The following is a 26085-nucleotide window of genomic DNA, read 5'->3' as shown; positions in this document are numbered from 1 at the left end:
CATATTTCCACAGTACCAATTTCCTTGTTTTGTTACTTACACAACAGGACAGTACTGAGATCTAATTTTTAAAATTATCCTGACTTTTCTCTTTATCTGCAAATGGAACTCATAATGCAATGTTACGTAATTACTCCTGGTAAATGCTGATGGAAATATACCTATTCAGAGTATTTATTTTTGCATCTGTTTAAATTAAAAACTTAAAACAAAAATCAAACTAGAAAGAACAGACTGGGGCAAGAAGACCCTTTCAACTCTTTCATAAAAATCCAAACTGTCTAGAAGTTGTAATCTTAATTGGGTACGCTAGATGTCGTCAACCTTCAGCGAAGTCAGTAGTATTTCAATAATACTGAAGACTGTGAGAACAAAATATTCAGCCCTCCTGAATACAAAGTTCTATTAATTTTATCCAATGACAAAGGTCAACCTGTCTTCAAAAACTCTATCCAACCCCCAAAAGAATGTATTTTTATTCTTTACTCATTCCACTTCTTACACACAGCTAACAGATGCATTTTGGCATAGGAAGTAGTAATGAAGTTTTATTGCGTTGTCACCCGCCCCCCCTTCCCCTTATGAAAAGCTCCCACTGAACAACAGAAAGCTTACCTCATGTCTATGACTTGACTCACTATCACACTGGGCTGGGATGCTTTTCCTTCTGCTATATCATACAGGAAGAGTTTAAAATCACAGATCACTGCCAGCGCTCTCTGCCAACCTTTCTTTACTCCAGCTGGTTTGGGTACCTTTAGCAAAATAAATTCTGATCAATTCTTTAAATCTCTGTGCAGTCAAAAATCAAACAGGCAGTACAAAAATCAATTCTCTTATCTAGGCTGATAAACTTTTGTTCAGTGATAATGTTAAGCAAGATAAGAAATAGCATAGATGCAGTAAGAGCATCAAACACAATCATACAGATACCACAACATGTTATTTTAAAAAAAAATTTGCACCACTTTCTCCCTAGTAAACAAGCTTATTCAAAGATATGTTGACAAAAGATATAAACATCTATCTCTAGTTGGTCAACAGAAATCTGCCTAGTAATTTTTTAATTAATTCTTTAAAAGCAATTACCAGCAAACAGTACTAGTCAACAGGAAGACTCAAAAACTCATTGGCCTGGGAAGATGATCTGATCTCTAGAGATGGACTATTCAAGACCAACTCAGTGCACAATGCCCAACAGACACAGAGAGAGAAATACTGTTGAAAATGCCAAGAGTTGCTCTGTGAAAATTTATGTCTCAGTTTCCGAACTGCTACCTTAAAATATTACTAAATCCTCCTCCCCTAAAATTAGTATTTAATTTCACCTCCAGAAAGCAACAAATTTAATGCAAGTGCCCCAAATGCTGCTACTTGATACTTACTCGAACATGTCCTTCGTAAGCTGTTCCTATACCTTTCTGCGGATCTATTCCCAAAGGGCCCTTAGTCTGTTCAGGAGGGATTGGACATACTGCAGGGGCCTTGTCTGCACAGGTCACGTGGCAGGAGAATCCACATACTTGTGAGGAGGAAAAGAAACAAAAGTATTTGATGGTTATTTCTTATGCAATGCAAAAGCTATGATAACGATGATGATACTTTTTCTATTTATTTTTTTGATTAACAACTGAATTGTTGCACTGAACTTTGCTACACTAAAACAGAAAAGTATTTTTTGCACAACAGCAGTGCATAATTTGATTGGATCTAAATTCAGAGTTATTCAGCTTCAGAGTTCTATGGATACACAGTCTGGTTTCATTCAGGTAAGAAAGAGCCTCATTAGAAGTTCAAACTGAAAAATCTGTATTATTTTTTTTCTAGGTCCATCTGTCTTATAAACAAAAAGCTGGAAACTTCCCTAAATTATGTGTGTTATTCTGTGTATACATAAATCTAGAATAAATCAGTCCTGGAAAGAAGCAATATTGTTACTAAATTGCAAAACTTTCTTACATATTGCCCCGGGTCGTAAAGCAAGGTTGCTGTCAGCATACTCGACTACTGACTGCTGCCCCTTATTGCTAATTTACATAAACTCTGCTAAGCTCTTCTGCCACCAACCAGAATAAGTACCAGTAGCCATATAACTAGGTGATTTTTTACGTGAGATACTCAAAGTGTTTGGCTTCCACTGTTACAAGACAGCAGAATGAGAATATATTCTGTTATTCAAAACGTATACAGAAGACACCTGCATTATTGTTTACTATGCAATCTGCATCTGTAAGAACTTCAGTTCCCATTTCCTCCTTTTATACTTACCTTCACAAGTGCAGCCCTGTCTTATTAAACCAACCATCAGAGATGTGCATTGATTGCATTTTGTTGGGGTATTAAATGATTTCACTACAAACTGATGTGCTTTAGGCTGTGAAACAAGCAGACAAGGATGTTAATACCTGTAACACTTCTGAAGAATAGTTATCTTTTCACAGACACAAGAGTGTTTGCTGAAATGAGACCTGAGTTCCTAACACACAGGCTGAAGACATTCCTTATCAGTGCTTGTTATTGATAACTTAAACCATCCCATGCGAACATAACCATAGAAACTGTACCTTGCCTCAGAATATTAGTTTGTTTCCACCATAGACAGGAAAGTTGACAAAATTATCCAATTACACTCATTACAAGTTGAACATATGTATATACCTATCTTTCAAGAAACATATTCAGTGCTTCACTGTAAGGAGTGTTGCATTAGTTCAAAGTAAAATATCAAACTTTTTCAAAATTCTTATTTTTATGCCAGAAAGCAAGACAGAGTTCAGTTTTATGGTGTCAGGCACAGGCAATTTCAGAATACCCAATTTAAAGCAAGAATACAGATAAAGTTGATTTTAAAATCAATTGATTGCAACTGATAGACTAGCTGAAGTGCCTCTACACACAGCATGGGAAACAAGCAGAAGGAGTTGGAAACCATGTCACAGTTAGACAAATATGACCTGATTGCTATCACGGAAACATGGTGGGATGAATCACACAACTGGAACACTGTAATTGAGGTCTATAAGCTCAGAAAAATAATCATTATTTACTGTTAAGGCAAAACATTTGTAAAAATGAAACAATGTGTGCAGTACAATCTGTTTCATATGATTCCAAGTGCACCCACTTAGTATTTTTGATTGACCTGTTTAGACGTTGCCAACAGAACTGCCTGCTCAAACATCTTTAGCATTCTTTTACGTAAAGTCTTTTGTTGTTTTGCAATTTATCAAAGCAGTGGAACAGATGTATTAGAAAGACTTACTCACTTCATTGATTAATTGCAAAAAAGGCTTTTGTTGTTGTTTTTGTTTGTTTTTTCATATACACAGAAGAACCCTGAGCTACTGAGGGCCTGTTAAATTTTAGAAAGCAACCAACCTTCACACAAAGAACTCTTCTGGAGAGTTCTGGTAAGATTCCTGATGCTGTGGCCCAGGAGCAATACTTTTCCCCTTATTGTACAAAAAGTGTGAACACATGATTGAATACCTTTAGTGCAGAAAGTCCCGATCCAATATATGCTGTCTTCATGGTTGGCGTGTGAATTGAACGGGGAGGATGATCCATAACCTGATCAATAAGACATCAAATACACACTATCAAAGACAGCTTGAATAAAGTAAAAATACTACAACCTGCCGCCCACTCCATTCCCAAACATACAAAAAAACCCAAATTGACTAACAAAGGAAGGACTCAGGAATACAAATCTTACTTGTCATAAAAATGATGTGCGAGATTCAGCTCTTAAATATTTGACATCTTAAACAGCAAAAATAGTTTTGCATTAGCTCCATTTAACTGACTATTTTCTAACATAAAATAATCAGAGAATTGATTTTTTAAACAGGGACAGGGGATGATCCATTATTACAGTTGCAGAACCTTGCTAATATTTTGTATGGGCAAGACTCCAAAACGTGCTCTCACAAACTATATTGCAACATCAACTTTGTGCAAATATTTCTTAAATTTTCACAACTAAGGATACATTATGCAAAGATATCCAATAATTGATTTAACATAGTCCCCATCCCAAACCAACTAACCATACATAAAAGGACTCAATATTCCCCAAAGTACAGCTCACCACCAATGCAGAAAGCTATTTACAGGGTTCTAAATAGTCCCTATAGTATAGCGAGTTTAGTTTCTAAACAAAAAGATTTGTAACAGCAAAGTAAAACTGATACTCCTAAAAAAAAAAAAAAAAAAAATCGAGTACCTCTATGGGTTCAGTTTCGCTTGCTGTAGAAGGAGACCTTGATCTTGAATGGAGGTGAGACTTGGTATCTTCATCCCGTGATGGTGTATTAGACAATGTAAAATTCTCAACTGAATCAATCTAGGAGAAAATTCCAGAGGGGGAAAAAAATAAAAGAAATCAAAGACATCATTAAAATGGATTTCTTGACTCTTACCAAAATAAGATAAGGAAGCAGCAGAATTCCTAAGAGAGAACTGAGAAAGAATAAGTCAGTTTCAAGTAACTCTTTAATCAAGCTACAAAAACACAATTTAAATTATTAAATATGAAGACGCCAAGGCTCTGCTGAGAGGTGAGCACATGCATAAGGACTGCTAGTTCAGGGGCCTGATAAACACTCAAGAAGACTTGTAATTGAGCATTTTTAAAGGGTGACTATTTCCTAAACATTACTCTTATTTTGTCCACCAGTAATAGAGATTTGTTAGTAGTGAATTCCCATATAACCCACATAAATCAGTGCAAATGTATTTAGCAGAAAAGGCAGAGCAAATGTTATATTTCCTTAAATTAGCATTAACAATATTCACAGAGAATTGAAGGGTTTTGTACTCCACTGAAACTACAAAAAGGGAAACATCTTTATTTTCTGCATTTTCTTCAGGGGACTATTTTCCTAGTCTTTGATACACAACAAAACTAAGCCAAGAACAAGATTATACTGAACAACAGAACACTGGGTATGATCAGGTGTCCTGATAACAAGTCATCTTTTGCCTGATTTTCATCAGACAAATGAAAATCAAGACTGAAAATCAAATAAAAATCAAATGAAAATCAGAGAATGCAAGATTCTTCATTGTAAACATGACATCCCCACATCAAAGTTTTGGATTTATTTTTTATTTAAATTAAAGTGAGGTAAGGATGCTTTTCTCCACTAATAATAAAACTAAAAGCTGGAGGCCTACAGAAGGCTCCACTGCATGTCTGGCTTTTCTAGAGCAATGTTATCAACAGTTACCCCGATTTGGGTAACTTGCAAAAACAAATAAAATACGCAGCAGCCTTTACAGAATGCATCTGAATATTCTAATGTTTTTTTTCTTCATTTGCCATTGACACCATACTAGGAATTCAATAACCTTTGCTACTTTTTGGGGAACAAAATATATCGTCATGCCAATCTTATACATGCATATACAGTCCTCTTCCCCAGAAACTCAATCACGGTAATGAACAGGTGCAGCTGAAGCTCTCTCTTGCTCTTTTTTTTAATTTTTATTTTAGATTGTAGTGAGCTGAGTTTGATGACTTCTTTACCATAGTCATCAAAAAAAAAAAGTCATAGAGAATGCTCATCAGCTTAATCAACTTAGGCAAATTAAGATGTCTGCATCTTCTTTCTGTAACAAAAAAAAAATCGCATCATGGGATAATGGGATACACCTGCTTTCTGCACATAGGTCATGTATTTCAAGTACTGAGGCAAAAATTAGCAGTAAACATTTTGCGCTCAGATTTATGAGAAGCAAATTATAACTGGAAGCTTCATCCAGTATTAGAAACACTGATGCCTTTAAGTAGAAAATCCCCAGACACATAGTATTGTTTCAATTAAACTTTTTTTTTAAAGCAAGTCTGAATATGTGATAACTTAGAATCCAGTCAAAGACTATTTAACCTCAAAAAATCTAGCTGCTTCTTAACAGTGCTATTTAAAAAAGTAAGCCCAAGGAGTAACCACAGGATTTTTTTTTTTTCCATAGCAAGAAGCAGACATTCCTTCTCTTCTTTCAGTTAAATTCAAAGATCTAATCTATTATTTCAAAAACATTTCCACGTACTCAGAAGGCTTTCCTTTTCAAAGTACTATCTGCATACCAAAGAATTTTCGTGGTGTTTATTAAAAAATTTAGTACAAGGATAATATAAATAATGGAACTTTTCGGGAATGTGCTACAAAGCCTCTGTGGTTAGAAGACAACTGCTGAACTATTTACAAATGTATTTTTACTTCGCTTATGAACATAAAAAGCCCCAAAACACACAGAACCTGATCTACCATTACTGAATTTGAAGGGAATTTAACCACCAACTTTACTGCAGAAACAGGATATTAAGCTATACGGCTGCTGTAATCTTCAGGTTCCTTATTTTAATGAGATGAAGTAAGTACAAAAGAAACATAACTGAGCTATGGCCAGAAGCTTAAGTGGACCATAATATTAGCACCATTAAAATTAGTCTTAAACTAAGCCAGTGGATTATGAAAACAACATTTCAGATCAAATTGCAGTAGCCTTGTAAAGCTTCCACCAGACTGTGTTTAATGGTATACACAATGTCATCTATGAAGGTGACAACACCAGGTTAGATGAAGCCCTGAGCAACCTGATCTAGTGGGTGGCATCCCTGCCCATGGCAGGGGGGTTGGAACTAGACAGTCTTTGAGGTCCCTTCTAACCCAAGCCATTCTGTGATTCTATGAAGGTCTGAGCCAAAGCTGGCCCCTGTATAAATACATCTGAATTGGAGCCACAATAGGCAAAAACAGCCACTGTAAGCTTGTCTAAAACACTGAGATGCTGAGATGTGTGCTTTGAACTACATTAGGACATTATTAGAGCTGTGCGTATCATTGTTTATTTATTGATTATTCAATAGAAATGCTTCGTATGCTTTCCTAGTCTTACTATCACATATATATGAAAGAATCAAAAGAAGTAGCTCAAAGTAGAGTGAGTTCAAAGTGGACACGGCATACCTGATACCAATTCAGGTACAAAGTTTTGGTAATGTTTTAAAATCCACCTCAATTTCTGAAACACCACAAAGCTATCCAGCTTGATAGACTATAACACATACAACTATGTCTTCCTTGTATGAATTTTTCCAGCCTTCTACAATGTTTCAGTTTACTCAGTTTCCTACTTCTCATTTATTTATCTTTGTGCTGTGATATTTTCTGTCATTTGCTGTGACATGCCTCCTGAATGCCAAACTTCTACCTTCTACAGGAAATTCTTGTAACCCTACGTGTCCTCTCCAAAGGTCAAGGAAACAAACAGGCCCTCATTTGACATCTGCTCATCTTCCCATCCTGCATCAACCAGATGAGCTTTCACAATGAATTTACATACTGAAATGAGAAAGTAGCCAAAGCATCTTCTTTAGTTACTGCGATATTCTGCTCATGGAAGTATTACCAAACCAAATACTCCAGAAGCTTTTAGCCCGCAGCTGTAAAACAACAAAAAGCACAGCAGCAGCAGCAGCAAGCAGCAGCAGCAGCAGCACAAGACATGCAGAGAGATATATACGTAATCCATACATTAAACAAAGGCATGTACACAACAGGCAAAAATAAAGGGCCACATAGAGTAAGACAGCCTCTTACACATCTGCCTCTGTTAGCTGGAATACAGGAAGGAGAGCGCTTTAACAAAGAAAGGAGGAGAGTATGTTACAAAACCAAACAGTGACATATACTTCAGCTCTGAATTCATTGCTGTGTATTTCCAGATGTACTGTTTAGACACACACAAACACGTTCATTTTTAAAACAATTTTCAAAACACTATTCTGGGGTAACAAGAGGGAAGAAACGTCAAAAAAAGGAACAGTTATTTTAGAGTTTGTAGCTTTACAACAGACAGTAACAGTGAAACTACAGACTATGTTACACTAAAAAGTATGATTTTTAGTTAGTATCACTGTATTCTCAATAAGACAAATAAAGCAATCTTTTGGAGGTTCACTACATCCAATTTAAAGAATCATTAAGAACCAGAGTAATTCTAAACTTAATTATGAATGCGCAGGAACAGTCACGGCTCTCAGCACACACCAGTGGAGTATTTAAAAACGAGAATTCAGAACATGATTTACTCTGTGGTTATTTACAAAGCTGAGATTTGTTTAGTTTAACCAAGGCCCACAGGGACTGCATGGGGGGGACAGACTTCAGGAAAATTTAAGAAAGCTATTTTTAATTCATAATGTGCTACTAACAAGAGAAAAAAAAATATTTTCTAGCAAGTAGGAAAATAATTGTCAAGGGAAAATGGACTGTTATTGTTTCAGTGTTACTAAATAATCACAAATTCAACTTTAAATAAAACAAGTAGATTGCTTCTGTTAGCTAGAGAGATACACAAAGATCAATCTTGAAAAGAAATAAAAAACAATACCAAACCAAAACAAAAATCACCACCCAACACTGCTATTATCAGACACTTCCAGGGAACACAGGAGACTTAAGACCTAGATTCTATTACTGAGAGACAGTCTGCAACACACAGGAGAAATAAGGGAAAAGATTTAGAAATGAGTACATTGGAGTCATTGGGGATGACTGCCCTCCACGCCACAATCAGAAACCACAGACAGCAAAACCCAGTCCTACTCCTTTTCACACCTCTAGGGCACACGGGAGATAAAATGATCATTTCTGGACATTTGGACTTTCACAACTATGAGGATTTTGGCACAAGTTCTACCAATTTGACCAAGTATCTTGTTGAGGATTCGAGGAGGAACAGCTTGAGCCAACAGTGACTACTCATCACAATACTGAGCTACTACTTTTCTTGCTCAACACCTGCAGGCTACAGAGACAGCAAGAGAAATGTTTTTACTTCTCTCCAGAAGAAATGCAGAGCTATCGTTTTCCTTAATTGATACAATTAGAATTAACTACAATCATTCACTGAGTGTGATAAATGAACACATTATTCGGATGTCAGACAGAAGACGTTATCCACCCTAACAAACTTCAAATGTAACCAGTGGGTCAAACTCGGTGCTGCTTACACATGTATATATTAAACAGACTTCACAGACTTTGCAAAGAGTGCAATATGTAACTACAATGCCATATTATTTTACACACACTGTCATTTCATAATGAAGCACAGAGGCTGTAGAAACATAATGGGCCATTACTAATATTTACTTTGGGTTCTTGATTACAGGACAGGCTTTCCTGAAAAGCATGCTATCCTGCAGCACTGCCTCAGTCTAACCTAAGCATTTCCAATTCTTCACCGGTCTTAATTTAAAAAACCCACACACTTCTCAGGTTTGATTGAGCACAGACTAATTCTCCTTGAGATGCTACAATAAATATTACCCTACAAAGCAACTACTGTCAAAAAGACACGTTCATAAGAGAACAGAGGTCACATCTAGAGGGGAGGGTGGGTTTTGTTCTTTTTTCCCCCCTTTTTTTTGTTTGCCTTTTTTTTTTTGAGGCCCTTACTTTCTGTCAAATACATGGATATTGAACCTGCTCAATTAACTGAACCATAAATAAACATTCATCTTGGTAACTGAAAGGCTAGGTATTATGAATCTCTTTGTGAATTAATCAAATAATTGCCCAGCTACAGAAGGCTGCAGAACTGACTTTAAACACTAATTATGCTACCTTCCATCTACTAAAAAGGACATCAGACATTTCTCTTTCAATAAAGAAATATAACTCAACAAGTCTTCTATTTGTCTGTAAGGTACTTTTCCTGTCTTTGAACAGTCAACTCTCTTGTTTTGCTAGAAGGTTTGCCAGAAAACATTCTGCCTCAGTGTTAGAGAGGCCCTAGATAGCACCTAGTTACTCCAATTCAGAAAGGTACTGAGAAAAAAAAAGCTGTTGGACTCAACTTGAAAATATACCGAAGGAAGTTTGATTCTGTATGTGCCAAGCCATCCATATGCAATGATATACACACTAATGCTTTGGGTATTAGTTAAAAAGATTTGATCTGGGTGGACCAGCTGAAAAGAATGATCTAAAGGATGTATGCCAACAGCTGAAAATTATTCACTTGCAAAGAAAAAAGGTAAAAGCTCATAAAAAAAAAATGTTGCCCTCTTTAAAACAAAAGAAACAACAACAAAAAACAATAGTGCTTTATCCTGTATTTATTGGTGTCCTTCAAAACTAACTAGAGAGCAAACAGGAAAACTTTGTTGTCCTCTGTTTCACCTTGCAAAACAGAAAATTATCAATTACTCTGTTACATATGTACTTTATTTCTCTTTTAACAGGTTTTTGCAGAATGACAGGATGGTTGAGGTTGGAAGGAACCTCTGGATGTTATCTGGGACAAACCTCTGCTCAAATAGGAACACCTAGAGCAGATTGCCTAGGACCATGTCCAGGTGTCCAAGGAGGGAGATTCCACAAACTCGCTGGGCAACGTGTTCCTGTGCTTTTCACACGCACAATAAAGTGCTTCCTGATGTTTAGATGGAACCTCTTGGGTTCCAGTGTTCGTCCATTGCATCTTGTCCTCACACTAGACACCACTGAAAAGAGCATGTTTCTGTCTTGCTTGCATCCTCCCTTCCGGTATTTATAAACATTGCTGAGATCCCCCCAAGCTTCCTCCTTCTCTAAGCTAAAAGGTCTGAGCACTTTCAGCTTTTCCTGATAGGAGATCTGCCCCAGTCCCTTCATCATTGTTTTAGGAGAGTAATAGATATTTTAAAAGTACCTCTTTATGAAAGAGCCTGCTAATACAAACTAAGCGTTCCTAATCCCCTGGCAACATACAGAGCACTTCCTTAATTCAGTGAAGGATTAAAATATTAATTTATTGTACATTTAACAAGACAGGAAACTATACTCTAAATATTTTTGGTGTAAGAAAATTCCAACAATATCAGCAAGACAAGGTTTTCTATGCTACACAAAAATGCAGACAAATGCATGCTACTATAGTACCATAAATGTACATTCACATTTTGTCTAAGGTATGTACTGAATTGCAGATAAAAACATCTAGATGAAAAGCATTCTTTCAGAATTGCTGAAACTCAGTCAGTAGTATAGGCCTATCTACTATACCGTCTTTGTTACATCATTCACAGCAGACATTTCTAGAATAAAATTAATAACATTGCATTTTAATGCAAACGTGATTCTAGTATTTTAAATACATATGTATAAATATGTGTGTATGTGTATATAACATATACACATAAAAGTACACACATATGTATGCACAATATACACAGAATTGCAATGGGTGGTATTCTACAAATGATGCACAGTATTTACTTTGATTTTAAAAAGCTTGTTAGCATTTACACTTATGTGCTTATTACTTTGGTCTGGAAGAAATATATACAGTCAATTTTAAGCTTTTAATTTAATTTCCTTAGCATGCAACTAACCAGCGCAAATATTTAAACACTGTTGAGATCAAAAATTAGCATCTCAAATACCAATAAAAAGAAATCAAGAAGGTCACTTCAGATATAATGAAGATTACTTCTTAAAATATAGGCTAAAAAGTATATTAATAGTATTAGTATATAATACTAATAGTATATAATAGTATTTTATTTGATAGACAGAAATTAACTGTATGAAAAGTAAACACTTTCACTGAAGCGACCAGAAAGGTTTTGGAAACAAGTAATGATAAAATAATAACATGAAGCAATAGAACTAAATAAAATAAATATGCCAGTGATTTTAGAACCATTTTCCACAGGCCATATCAGTAGATAAGGCCCCAAAGCATCTTCTCCCCATTAGATACAACCTTCTGAAATTAAGATTTCTTTACCTGCACATAAAGAAAAATATTGTCTTCAAAACTGCATGTCTATCTATATAGATAGGTGTAAGTATTATAGAAATAGTCCTCTGCTGCACTTGCAGCACTTTTATTTTGATTGCATTACCATTTTGAATATTCCAAATCAAATCAACTGATCTCTCTTACGGAGGGATTTACTGGTTTGAAAGTCAAAGACTTACGTCATCCATAAAATCAATCAATGAGGATGAAGAGGAGGAAAAGGAATCCTATTTTAATGAAAACAGCAGTAAAAAAAAAGGGAGAGAGACAGAAAAAAAGAGAAAGATGAAGAAAACTGTTCAGCGTAAATAAAAGTGCAAAAATAAAGAACTGAAATAAGTAGTGCCAATAACAGTTACCTAAGCAATTTTCATTAATTGCCTATCATAGACAATTAATCAATAAACTACCCATATAAAACGAAATGTTTTTCCAGCATTAAAACGCAATGACACAATAAAACAATATTCCTATTCTCCAACAGGATTTTTATATTAAAAGTAACTTATAAGAGAAATAGTTAAAAAAGGAAATCAAAAATGGTATTAATTGTGAAGACTTCATGAGAGAACAATGGACAAATGAATACACAATGAAAAGTAAGTACATTTTGGAAGATCAGTAACATGTGGGATGTCTTTAATAGCTAAATGTGATGACTTTGTACATGCATCAGGAAAAAACTAGTGCAAATTTTAGACCAATGTATAACTACTGAGGTAGTACCTTGTCCTCATGAATTTAGTTTGACCACTATTTCACCCCAGCTGTTCTTTTTTAAAAAACAAAAGTGATGCATTGCTTACTGTTGATTAAAATAGAAGATATGAAATGTACAGTACTGTTTTGATTTTTCTCCTCTAGGTTTTCTACCTAAACTTGTCCTTTATCTAAAAGTAACAAATGAATTAATCAGATTTATTTTTTAAGTATATAGGATCTGTGGAGATGAGACAAACAGCAATTATCTGAATTCTACAAACCTGCGAATGAAAATGAACAAGAGATGAACACAACCTAATAAATATACAGCACCAACATCTTCATGGATTGTTTACCTATTTTCTCGCATTTTTACCAAACTAGTGTTCACATTTCTTAGCATTCTTCTGAACACAAACTAAGGCCATTTGAACACCTCTGCGTTATATGTTGGCTACAAAATTGGGAAAATTTCTGCATTCAAGATTTTAGAGAGAATTCACTATGATTACAAGTGTTCGAAGAGAAGACAGCCAGCACCTCAAATGACAATATTCACATATTGTTATACACAGATCTCTATGGGGCAATATGATTAAAAACAATAACAGTGTCTGCAAATATGCATGCAATCTGCATAAAACAGCAACAGTAAAAAGTTTTATTGACTAACTGAGAAAGAAAATAGATGCACACTTACTTCAAATTGATCCAGAGCAGAGGTAGGCGCATTCAAAAATGCCAAGAAAGAATTCTGTGAGTCTTGGTGCTTTACACCTAGAAAACAGCAGCAGGTTTTTAAGCTACAGAAAAATGACCTCTTCGTGGAGGACCTTTGCCTTGCTGAATTCAGGGTTTGGGCATACACCCAAGCCACCTCCATTGTTTTTTAATGAGTTGTCACATTTGGTCTGTTTTCCAGAGTAAGATTTTTTTTTAAATAGATATACACCCACTAAAGCAAGAAGCAAACGTTTAATTAACCATTTCCAAGCTAGGATGTGTGTGGAGTGAATTGAACAAGGAAACATATTGCACGTGTATTATTATGCAGAAGGAACAAGTTTCTAATGTGCTTATGTCCATTTGCAACATGCACTGAATGACACACAGGCTTAAATACTAATGCAGCAGGTGTCATCCCTACTCTACCCACACACTACACAGTCAACTGTGACAAGATGGTAGACAACAGCAAATAGTGAATTTCCGCAAAAAAACATACCAAACATACTGTTTGGAGAACATACTGAATTTGCAGATAATATGGGTTTCTTGACATATACCCTATACCTACATAAATACCCTGAGATCCTACAAAAAGACTAAAAAAAAATCTCAAATTACCTGCTATTTTCATTTTTGGTGATCTTTTTCCACACACCCCCCCTCCCAGGTTTAACAATACATTTAACAGAAGAAGGGATGCATGTGATAATCTAAATTATCTTATATAAATGGATTTGTACACACAGGAAGTTACTCTATCACAGTACACTGAGTGCAGCTGAAGCCTCTACACAATTTGTGATTCAAACATCAATATACCTCTTCTTAAAAGAGAGAATCAAGTCCAAAGATAATAAGGACTAAGGTATATTTATAGGAAAATATTTGAATAATTACAGTAGAAGTAATTTACTTCTGAAAAAGCTTAATAACTTTTTATTGAGTAATATTTTTTTAAAGAAAAAAATGTTTATCTCTATTTCCACAATAATAATAATGTATTAATACTAGAAAAAATACAACGTAAAACATTAATTACAAATTCTTAATAGATTGTTTAACAGGAAGGTAGATTTCAGAAGCAGCGTAACCATGCACAATTATTTAAGACAGCTCAAGAATCTAAAAATAAAAGCTAAACATGACAAAGCACTATTGTTTCCAGAAAGATGCTATCAAAAGTTCCTCTCCAAGCACTCAGAAGTATAACCTGTTATCAGTGCTAAGCATTAAGATGAACAAATAAAAATTCACTAAGGTTTATTTGCTAATCAGCACCAGTGATTTTTGAATATTCTGTATAGATTTATATTATTTTTACCAGTCAACCAGCACTTACAGGCCTATCTATGTAAGATGAATGTTAACTGCAATACATTATTGACTGACATGCCATTAGGTTGCAAAGGCTGAACAATATTTTAAATCTCTATGCAACAATTGTTGTCAGGGCTTTGAATTTTTTTTTTTTGAAGTTCAAGCAATTCCCTACAAAAAAATAGATAACTCCATTTGGCCTTAAAAATTCCTTACTCCCATGTGACTCACAACATACAAATATGAGAGATACTATGCGACCTGTAGAGAATCAGCCAAATCATTAATCTTTCCTCATTTTTTTTTTAAATTTCAGATTTACTATAAAATCTCTTCTCCCAGCAACTATGCAAAAGAGCGTTAAGGCAGATGTTATTAGAGAGGTAACGTTCGGCAGAAATCGCAGACAACTCTCTTACAACCACAGCAAAACAAACATGACCACACTGTTCACTACATGGCTACAAAGCCAACCAATGACCCCATTCCAGAAACCAATGAATGAACTGCAGAGTGCCTCTGCAGTTGTATTCCCTCTTACGGGTCCAAAAGACTCATAAATGGAGAGCACTGAAGAACAGAACACTGAAGTTAAAACTCCTTCAGCCATAAAAGAAGGGAAAAAAACTGTAATAAATCCATACTTCCAGCAGTTTTCTGGCAGTAAGTTACCATGCACATGCAAAATAAAAATAATACAGTTCCAACCCAGATAATACCTTACTTTTAGAGGTATATCAACAAAATGGATACATATGAGAAGTGCAAATATAACTGCTGTGGATACATCTCATCGTGCAATAGGTGTGCTCACATTTTGTATGCCAAAATCCCTTGGTATCATATTTTACTTGCGAGATGACACTTAATTGATAAGATATACCCGCCAATGTGAAATATGTTATTTGGATATCAGTTGCCATACCCTTTTCTGATCTAAGCTCTTCTGTCTCCTTTTTCAGCCTTTCAATATCTGTCAACAGTTCCAAGTTCTTCTTCTCAGATTCTTGCAATTTACTTCAAAAGAATACAAACAAAAAACCTATGTAAATATTGAGAACCCATGATACAAGTCACTCTTTTTTTGTCCATCTTTTCATGCAATTTGGACTACTGCCCAGTTAAAAATCAATGCCCAGAAAGCTGCATGATGTCATCAAATGCAAAAATAAATTCAGAAACCTGTTTGGACCTGTTTAGTATGGTGTCTTAAAAAAGAACAAGCATTAATTACCCTTGTTTACCCACTAGGTAGGCTCATGTCTCTAATTTATGAGTAACTGTGTGAGTCTGCATCTTATGCTCAAGGAAAAAAAGACCCCGTGTATTTTTAAATTACAAATTAATTTTTTTAATTTGTTAATTCATAGTGCCTGTGATACTAGTAGATTCTGTAGAACTCTTTTTCCTCTCAGTTACTTGACAGTTATTTGTTTCAGTGCTTTTTGATTCACAGCAGATAGGCAACACTCCTATGCATTTCTACAGCACTTCTCATCCTTGCATATCAAAAAAACACTGGTTCTCCTTTCTTAGAGGATCTACACTACTGCCTATCATCATGTTACCTGGTGTGAAGGTAACATTTCCCATTTAAGGTGGACAGGGCATTTATTCCCCCTTCACAGATAACATACTTGAATCTCAACTCTGTCCAACTGACTTCCCAAAGCTCCAAAACATGTCAGTGTTCCTCAAATATGACAAAGAGAAATTCTTCATTTTGCTTGTATTTGAAATTCTTACATTGCACGCTATCCCTTCTCTACTTGGGGCAGTTTCCATACCTTGTGTTGTCCTTCTACATGCTCAGACACTGCAAGGTTGACAGAATTGCTACTACAAAAATCATTATTGTAGAGAAAACAGTGAGAAGAACAGAATGGGTATGAATCTAAGAGAAGGCTCAGAATTCCCACATTAGCTTGAGTACCTAATTCAACCTACAGCAACTCAGACGACTAGCACTACATCTCTAGCCCGGTGAGATCATAATTTGTAAATGTAACTACCATCACATCACAGTACAGGACCAACGTTCTTCTCATGGCAAAGTCGCATATACTTTAGTTTAAATCAAATTACAACATATCACAGAAACTGTGCAATTAGTATGTATTTTTTTAAATTCATATTGTTTTTACATTCATACTTTTGCATTTTATCTATAAAACGTCTTTGCTTAATATAGTTAATGTCTTGTAGTAGGGATCAGAACCACTGCTAAAGAAATTCAAGCCTTCTTTTTCAGCAGAACTTAGCTGCAATTGTTAGCAGCAGTGCAAGCTTATTCTTAAACATTCTTTAAACATAGGATTCTCTTGAAGGCACAGAAAAATCTCATGTTCTGTCTTTGATTTCTGTCCAAACATGCAAAGAAACAACATGTGCCAGCTTTGATAGTGAATGCCTATGAAGAAGACTTGTGCCACTAAATCTGTGTTCGCAGGATTCCAAGAGATTTCCTTAGTACTAGTTCTTAGGCACTCCTGAAGTAGATTGAAAGTAGAGACTTAGAAATGGAATGTCCTGCTGCGGCTAGACAAATACAGCTTCTAAATAGCTTCTTCAGCTATTCACCCTCCTCAAAATATATTTCATAATTAAAGTTTTTTTTTTTTTTAAAAAAAAGATCTGAGGAATGAATAAAAACATTCATAACTTCCCACAAGCACATCTTGTTGCTGTGCAAACCAATATGCAATAATTGCATTTTGTCAGATAAACCAGTACAGCTACTAATACAATGGAAAAGAATATATTCTAAGATAGAAAAACAAACTCTGTTTGCATTTGAATTTTTCATCATGACTAGGAGAGATTCCATTATTAAAGAGAAAGTATCCCCTCAAAGTCTTCAGGATTCCAAATCTTCAAAGGAAGTATTTAACTGCTCACACAATAAATACAGATACAGTCTTTTGTTCACATTTGGATATAAGAAACTGGCATATCATTCATTATCAAATTTTAGCAGACACGATAATTAAAATTATGATTTGATGACACTCTCTGGAAGGTATCAAAGTAAATTTCCATTACAACAATTCAGTCTTACCACTCTGTAGAGATACAGGAAGCTTTGACTTTATTCAACTCATCCTGAATAGCCTGTTTGGCTCGGATTTCAGCATCAAGAGCCGACTGCAGTTCCAACCTTGCAGACATATCTAGCTTTGCAAAGCGGCGCATCTTCCAGGGCATATCCTAGTTAAAAAAACAATAAAAAAAGGGGAGAAGGAAGAGTAAGAGGAGAGAAGGCAGAAAACAAGGAATGTAACTAACTTCAACAATTATGTTTCTCAGTCTATTATGTCTCAGTCTATTTAGTTTCTAGAGTATTCTTATGATTTTTACCCTCAAGTAACAAATAGGCAAGGAGAATGTCTTATGCTGTCACAGTCTCAAAATCAAAGAGACTTTGTGAATTCTAGTTTTGATGTGCCTCAATTCAAATGACAATCAAAGGACAAAGAACATTCAAAGGACATTCACAAGGGAAAGACTTCAAGGTTTCCATGAAGTCAAGTATACATTTCCTTCAACAGACTAATATATGATTATAACATAGCTACTTCAATAATATCAGAGATAAAAATCCCATTATGAAGATACTACTGTTTTAATAAATGATAAACAATAAATTTGGTATTCAGTTATTCAGAAGGGAAGCTCTAAGAAAGTTTAAATTCTGACTAATACTGCCTCTATAGACAGGTTATCATTGGAGCTGAAACAATTATTTATTTTTTAAGAAAAAACAAAAACAACAACAACAAAATCCAATATATGAAATTAGACTCTTACTGTAGCTCTTGCACCCAAACTGGAGTTCCTCAGGGCCTCTAGCTCTTCTGTCATTTTAGAGGCCAAGGCTTGAAGATAACCTCGAGCATCTTTTTCATCACTTACCCTAGACAATTACATTAGAAGAAAAAAATGTTTTAACCAAACAATCTAAAGACAAACAAACAAAATCCTCTTCAATGACATAACAACCAAAACAGAAAAAAGAATACAAAGCTAAAATCATAAAATATAAGGAAACGGGAAAAAAAACAATACACCATAAAGTCTACCATTAATTAATATGAATAACACAATGTTTCAGCAAAGATTTACAGATAGTAGCCAGAAGGCAAGACAGAAAGCACCCACTCAAAACTGCCATGGGCTTGGAAGAAACAGAAGAGGTTTACCATAGCAAAAGCTATGGGCTAAACATCTACAGGTTGTAGTTACTTCTCGGTGTGATTTATTTAAGGATGATGGCTTTAATACAGAGGAGGCAAAGATAATGACCACTTGACACACAACTCCCAACCAACACGAAAAAGTAAACACTTAGGTATGCTTTGGGCTTTATCTTCTTTGTCTCCTGCTTACAATTTAGTTCAAGTAAGAAGGTAAGGGTAAAGAGGAGGCCTAGGGAAAAACAGAACAAAACAAGACAAAAACAAGACAAAACCAAAACAAGGTTCTGTCTTTATTAAAGTCAATAAGAGTTTTAATATGAATGAATCAGTATTCTTCCCAAGCTATACCAAAACTCAATGGAAGCAGCATATCAACTTTTGTTCATTTTGGATGTACCACATTCTCAATTCTGGATGTAACACATTTTGACGACCAGGTAAGAAGACCTTGTCTATACAAACCACTCAGAGTATAAAAGTGGGAAAAAGGTGCAAGAATTAGCATAAGATGCTTTGGAAACCAAAGGGGATGCATAGTGAAATGGACGGTAAAAAGAAAATGGAGTTTAAGTAGGAACAGAAAGACTGCAAGGATTTCAAGGTGAGAAGGGAAGTAATTTTTACAAAAATATATGCCAAGTTCAAGAAAATTCTTCAGACTATTAAAAACAGTAAGTATAAATCGTACAATTTAAAGCTGAGATATCATTTTGTTGTCCGCTAGATGGCAACATTCTCTCAATAAGGAGATAGATTGATCAAATGTGAACGCAGGAGTTCTTGGAGTCTTTCAATTTGTTACAGTTTTGCTGTTGGTTTTCTAGCTTTCAAATAGCTTTTTTTTTTCCTTTTTTTTTTCCCCCTGGTTTTCAAAGCTTTTAAATATCTGCCATTGTAACACTATGCTTAAAGTCTCCAACTTAATTTCCACCCCCACAATCAATTAAAACAAACAAACCAAAGAACCCCCTGCTTCTCCAAACATTTTCAACACTTCACTCTGCTCTCAAACCCTTAAGTTTCCCCCTGCCCTCCTGAATTTCTGTTTAATAGCTAATTAACCTCCGATTATTCCTACTTCAAACACAATGCGTGTAACAAATTTTCAGGTTTCCTTCAGTTGAATTTCCTGAGAATTTCTGCTAGTTGTTCAATGTATCATCATACTCCAAATCACTTTCACAATTTGTGTATGCTTTCTGACAGCAAGCAGATTTCAAAAGCCAAATAACTACTTTGTGGCTTTTTAATGTTTGATTTTATGCATAAATTTTTTTCTTCTTTCCTTTTTTATTTTTTAAATGAAATCAATAATTTAGATAAAGTCAACCACACTGCATTTGGTGGAATGATACCTAGTCAACAAGGAGAATATTAACTGAATATTCTGGGTAACAATAGTCACAGCTTCTGTACTAAGCTGATTCTAATGTCCACTAATGTCCATTATAATAATAATGACCACTCTAATGTCCAGGTAATCTGGGTATGATTTTCCGAATTCTCACGTACATACTCAACATACAGAATTATTAATTTGAGCTAGCCATCTAAGATTCCTTTGCAATTGGTGGAGAGAAAAATCACCTTCTATAGCACTAGTCATGGGATTATCTACCTTATGACTTTTAAAACTAGGTTACATAAATCCCTCCCAGAGAGGGTAGTAAGTTAAGATTCTTGCCAAGAACTCTGGGAATCAATAGCAAGATTTCTGTCAACCTCCTTTCTGTAACAGATCAGAAATACAGTACCATGGCTATTTAAAAGATTCCTTTTTTAAGTGTCTGTGTTAATCTCATATGTAATGAATTTCTTTCCCAACTCCCATAGGAAAATTTAGAGCTGACTACAAAATCTTCAATATTTCTTATTCTTGTCAAAGAATGATGAGTGATTTGGCTAATATGAGTATGTCGATATAACACCTCCCTTAAGGCTGAATGATCTGTGTGGGTCTATTGCTACCACATCAGAATTTGCGATGGAAGTTTGACTGAAGCTTTTCTATTAAGAAACTGGCTGTATTTATGTTGTCTTGGGATATCAGCAAAAACAAAAAGAGGTTTGTACATTTGCCATAAACGAGATGCAAAAGAGGACAGTAAGAATGTATGGAAAGGCTAAGGGGAACATTATAGGCCATTAAAGTTACTTGCATACTATAAAATCTGAAAAAAAATAAATTAGAAAGGCCCAAGAAGTTATGAAGAGAGCAACAATCCTAACCACAAAAAATGTGAACTCAAATGTGTGGCACATTTCCTGAGAGATTTATTAGATGGCAAGGCACTCAACGGAAGTGAATAACTCCTAAGGCTTGTGTTACTTAAAATAGGGCTAGAACAAATCCTTTGAATTATCACTGGGAGATGAGCAAACTTTTTACCAAAACAGTAATTAATTTCATCTACTGCCTCCTATCCTTCATGAACAATGGTACAAAAAGAAAACAGTAGGCAAAAAACATTTTAAGACGTGAAAAGTATGCACCCAAAACACATATTTTAATTTAATACTAAATGAAAACCTGCTAGTTTTGGAGAGGGAGCCTAGAAGTTCCACCCTGCTTTGTTATGTCCAAAGCTAACTGGAAAGCAGCGGGAAAACTTAAGGGAGATGAGGGAAAGAGGGGGATCCTCCCTCTCTCCTCAGCACTGGTGAGGCCACACCTGGAGCACTGTGTCCAGTTCTGGGCTCCCCAGTACAAAAGGGACATGGAGCTACTGGAGCAAGTCCAGAGGAGGGCTACTAAGATGGCAGTACAACTAGGAGACTGCAACATCTGTCATACAAGGAGAGGCTGAGAGAACTAGGCCTGTTTAGCTGGGGGAAGAGAAGACAGAGGGGACCTTATCAACATATTTAAATATCTGCAGGGAGGGTGTCAAGACAATGGGGCCAGAATCGTCAGTGGAACCCAGCAACAAGACAAGAGGCACCGGGCACAAACTGAAGCACACGAAGTTCCGGCTGAATATGAGAGGGCACTTCTGAGGGTGACAGAGCTCTGGAACAAGCTGCCCAGAGAGGTTGCCTCCTGTTTTGGAGATACTCAAAACCTGCCTGGATGCCATCCTGTGCAACATGCTGTAGGTGACCCTGCCTGGGTCTCCTAGATGAGCTCCAGAGGTCCCTTCCAACCTCAACCATTCTGTGACTCAGTGAAACCATTCTATTTTCATACCAAAGATGCAGACAGAAATTGCATGTTCTTCCAAGGAAAACAGACCTGTGACTGATTAAATATGTTCTTTTTTTTTTTTTAATTAGACTTCTTTCTTTTTAAAACATTTACCATTTTAATGGATGTTTAAAATTATTCATATAGCACCCCAAGTTCCACAGCAAAAAATCCCCAGATAAGGACCTATTTTGGTACACAGTGCTGCATTCTAAGGCTAACAGATGGACATTAACAGATTATCTGAGTAACACATAGGAGACCTAAACACAGTAAGAAATATATGTGATCAATTACATGGCCTCACAACGCTGAAAAAAATATATGCAGAGAGAAATATGAAGGGAAAATTGAGATATGTACAGTAACTAAAAACTGGAACCAAATCAGAATTTTTAATCTCCTTAATGTTTGCCCATAGTATTTTTTTTCCTTTTTAAACCTCTTTCCCCTCCCCCCAAATGATGTCTGATACATGCAAGATGCCTTATCACGTATCTAAGCCAATTCAGCAGTATATCTTCAAATATTAAACTCTCTCATAAACTGGAGAAGGGACTTTCTTAATAGGCAGTTGGTACATTTTTACATCGTGTCAAGTAAAATAATCCACATTTAATGCTGACTTGTCTTCTTCCACAACTCTAAACTTTTATGAATGCTTTCACATGTAAATCTGAGAAAAAGATTTACAGACAAGCATTTTTTAAAAAACAATATGCAATGCAAAATAACAAACTTGTGTCTCTTCTTACCTTGATTTTTTTCTAAAGAAAATATTTCTGATATCCATTAAAACTAACTATCCATTAAAACAGCTTTAGTAAATATATGTATTTTTACTTCTCTGATGCAGACAGTCTACTAAGAGTTGTGTGAGACGTGGTTTAAAAGGAATATGCACAACTGGACCCTTAAATTTTTTTTTTTAACCTCTGCAATGAATTCAATGTCTTGAGATGTTATTAACTTCTTAACACAGATTGGAGGTACATAATTTTATGTAACAAGAAGTTTTACACACTTCCAGAAACCCAGAGAACAACCTTCCTTCTGGTTATGTATCACATGGTTGTATTCAGAAGCCAAACTTTCTCTGTATTTAGACAACAAAATTATATTGACCATATAACAACTAACAAACTAGTTTTCATTAAAACAAGTATTTCCCATTTTTGCTTTGACATGTCAAGTTAGATATTTAGTTGAGACAGATAAAATGCGAAAAAAAAAATAGTAAACCAAAAAAAGACTATGTGATGAAGTCTTCAGAGAGGTGATTGATCTTTACAAAAAAATTCTGGACACAAACTGTTCTCGTAGGTGCTAAACACTAGACGGAGCCATAAAAAGGAGGGGGAAGGAAAACATGAATGGAAGGGAAAAATGAAAGCTGTCTAGAAAAAGCAATCTTTTCCTTTTGATAGTTTCAACTTGCTATTTTTCCCTTCATTTATTAGAACTGAAGACAGAAGACATTATAAACATAACATCATTATTTAACAGATGTATTATAAAAAACACCACTTGACTGGCATTGGGATAGTCTCAAACCTTCTGCCTTACTGCCTTGTAAAAAATCACATAAAAGTTGTACTATATTTGTTTCATTCTGCCACATGCCAAGCAGATGAAGGAAATTAATGCTGAGACACAAATACTCTCAAGTCACTGCTTTTCCCAGGCTTGTTCCTCCTTGGAGGCGTGAGCTCAGCAGCACATGATTCCTTTCAGCATTCTTCCAAAGCCACAAGCCACACCCAATGGCTATGATTCTTTTGCACTTAAACAGTTGTGTTTGCAAAGACACTTTCGCTCTTAAGGAGGAACGCAATTTTCCAGATATAGATATTATTAAAATCTCATGCAAAAAAATACAGCAGAATCCTGCCTGGATGGTGTGCAAATTTCACTTAAGCACTTGCGAATCCAAAAACTCATCAATAGCCCTACCACATACTGAGTACTCACCATTGGATGATCTCAGTAATTTGGGCCTCCCAGTGGGCCACAGACTCCTTTTTATCAGCTAGGTCTCTCATCTCTTCTTCCAGCTGCCGGTTATTCATACTCAGCCTCTCAAACATGGTGGTGAGCTGAATGAGAAATTTAGGAACTTGTTAAATGTATAAGCGACTGTGACTCCATCACATTACAAACTCAGAGCCATGTGTTCCCCTCTCCCATTTCATATGTCTGCTTTAAAAATATTTAATACCCATTACAATGAACACCATGCAACAATAAAAGCCAGAATCGTTTCTCTTGTATGACCTCAACTGTAATGAAAGGTCTGTTTAAGAACTGAAACTTCATTTTTGCTCTAACAAACACATTAGCTTCTAGAGAATTACTCTCCAAAAATCCATACAACTCTTAGATGGTTTCTGTTCTGCACCATATAGATGTGGAATACTCTCTGTATGAAAAAGAAGAAAATGAAAAAGCCAAATAAGGGCACAAAAATAGTTATGGCTGAAATAAAGCTGCTCTCTCTCTTGTTTAGTAACCATGGAGAATGAGAGGCTTAACAGATACAACCACAAGTCAGTCCTGAGGTTCTCGAGGTATTTTACATTCCTTTATTTTTCATTTCACTCACTTGCAGACATGGAAATTGAAATGAAATGCAAATCTCTATGTACAAAATGGAATACCTAGCTATTAACCTTACTCACATTTACACAGCTGTCATTCATACATGCATCTTCTGCAAGACAAAAGCCACAGCTAATCTGATTGGGTATGGGGAACTAAACCTTCATTATGCTAAATAATTATTCACAAAATCAAACTGGAACCAGACATCAGATTGACTTTATAGAAAGGCCTGCTGAGGAGAATGAATCTCACTAAAAGGTTTCTTTTAGCGGTGAAATACATTAACAAAAATCATGAAAAAGTAACATTTTTTAATCTATGTTGCTTTCTTATACTCCTAATATTACTCTGCTGTATATTTACCATTCAATGGGCTTATGATTTAAATACGCCAGTGTCCTGGTTCCAGTTAGGACAGAGTTAATTTTCCCTCATAGTAGCTGGTAGGGTGCTATGTTTTGGATTAGGATGAGAAGAGCGCTGATAACCTGCTGATGTTTTAATTGTTGCAGAGCAGTGTTTACACCAGGCCAAGGACTTTTCAGCTTCTCGCTCTGTCCTGCCAGCGAGCAGGCTGGGGGTGCAGCAGGAGCTGGGAGGGGACAGACCCAGGACAGCTGACCCAAACTGGCCAAAGCGGTATTCCATACCATCTGGGGTCATGCTAAACAATATATAGGGGTGGCTGGCCGGGTTGGGGGGCTGGCTGCTCAGGGATAGGCTGGGCATCGGTCAGCGGGTGGTGAGCAGTTGCGTTGTGCATCACTTGTTTTCTTACACATTATTATTATTAATACTATTATCATTATCACTATTATTATTATTATTGTTATTATTATATTCCTGTCTTAATAAACTGTCTTTATCTCAACTCACCGGCTTCACTTTCCCGTTTCTCTCCCCCATTCCAGAGAGGGAGGGGGGAGGGTGAGCGAACGGCTGTGTGGTGTTTAGCTGCCAGCCGGGTTAAACCACAACAGCCAGTTTTTTAAATGTCACTTTACAAGACAAATACAAAGCTAACCAAATTTAAAGAAAAAAAGAACATGCAAAAAGACTATCAAAATGACTCTTGCTGTTCTTCGACTAGACCTACATATAGGCATATGTGTTACACTGCTTATACTGGTATTAAAATACACTTTAATTTGAACACTGACATCCAAACATCCTTACTTTGAAGAACACTGTACTTTCATCATATTTTTAGATTTTTTTTTGCATTAAAGAAAGAACAGACAAGTTTAGCAAGACTTGACTCATCCACAACGAACTTGAAAAACCTCTCAAAATGAACAACATAGGTAACCAAAATGTATGAAACATAAATATTTATATATGAAACATAAATATTCCTTGCTCAATAGTCTTCAATTAAATTGTCTTATCATTTGTATTTTTTTTAATATCTCAAAGTAACACAATCTCAGCAAGCAGGAGGGGCCCTGTTATTTCACACTAATTGACATGCAAATATACTCTCTGTAATCACATCATTAACTATATATTTTTATATTTGGGTTACACAAGCAAGTAATCACTTTGTTGGGGGGG

At 35.7% G+C, this 26085-nt stretch overlaps 1 protein-coding gene across 5 annotated transcripts in view; it reads right to left on the bottom strand.

The window, feature by feature from the left end:
• Nucleotides 1–26085, bottom strand: part of CDC42BPA (CDC42 binding protein kinase alpha) — a 162522-nt gene that overhangs the window by 26172 nt on the left and 110265 nt on the right. For 3 of the 5 annotated variants that reach the window (XM_080587648.1, XM_080587650.1, XM_080587646.1), the window contains 11 exons: nucleotides 23902–24026; nucleotides 18358–18463; nucleotides 17609–17757; nucleotides 15476–15567; nucleotides 13205–13281; nucleotides 7608–7646; nucleotides 4226–4345; nucleotides 3490–3570; nucleotides 2269–2374; nucleotides 1386–1522; nucleotides 616–755 (listed from right to left, as the gene is read on the bottom strand). In XM_080587648.1, the coding sequence (XP_080443774.1) occupies nucleotides 616–755; nucleotides 1386–1522; nucleotides 2269–2374; nucleotides 3490–3570; nucleotides 4226–4345; nucleotides 7608–7646; nucleotides 13205–13281; nucleotides 15476–15567; nucleotides 17609–17757; nucleotides 18358–18463; nucleotides 23902–24026 (1172 nt within the window). The remainder of the gene's footprint in view (nucleotides 1–615; nucleotides 756–1385; nucleotides 1523–2268; nucleotides 2375–3489; nucleotides 3571–4225; nucleotides 4346–7607; nucleotides 7647–13204; nucleotides 13282–15475; nucleotides 15568–17608; nucleotides 17758–18357; nucleotides 18464–23901; nucleotides 24027–26085) is intronic. The other 2 variants (XM_080587649.1, XM_080587647.1) reach the window with 1 other exon arrangement.

The sequence above is a fragment of the Anser brachyrhynchus genome (genome assembly GCF_964034855.1).
Source record: "Anser brachyrhynchus genome assembly, chromosome: 3".
NCBI classification, from domain to species: domain Eukaryota; kingdom Metazoa; phylum Chordata; class Aves; order Anseriformes; family Anatidae; genus Anser; species Anser brachyrhynchus.
Note: the sequence above shows the minus strand (reverse complement) of the source record. Positions and strands in the feature narration are given on the sequence as shown.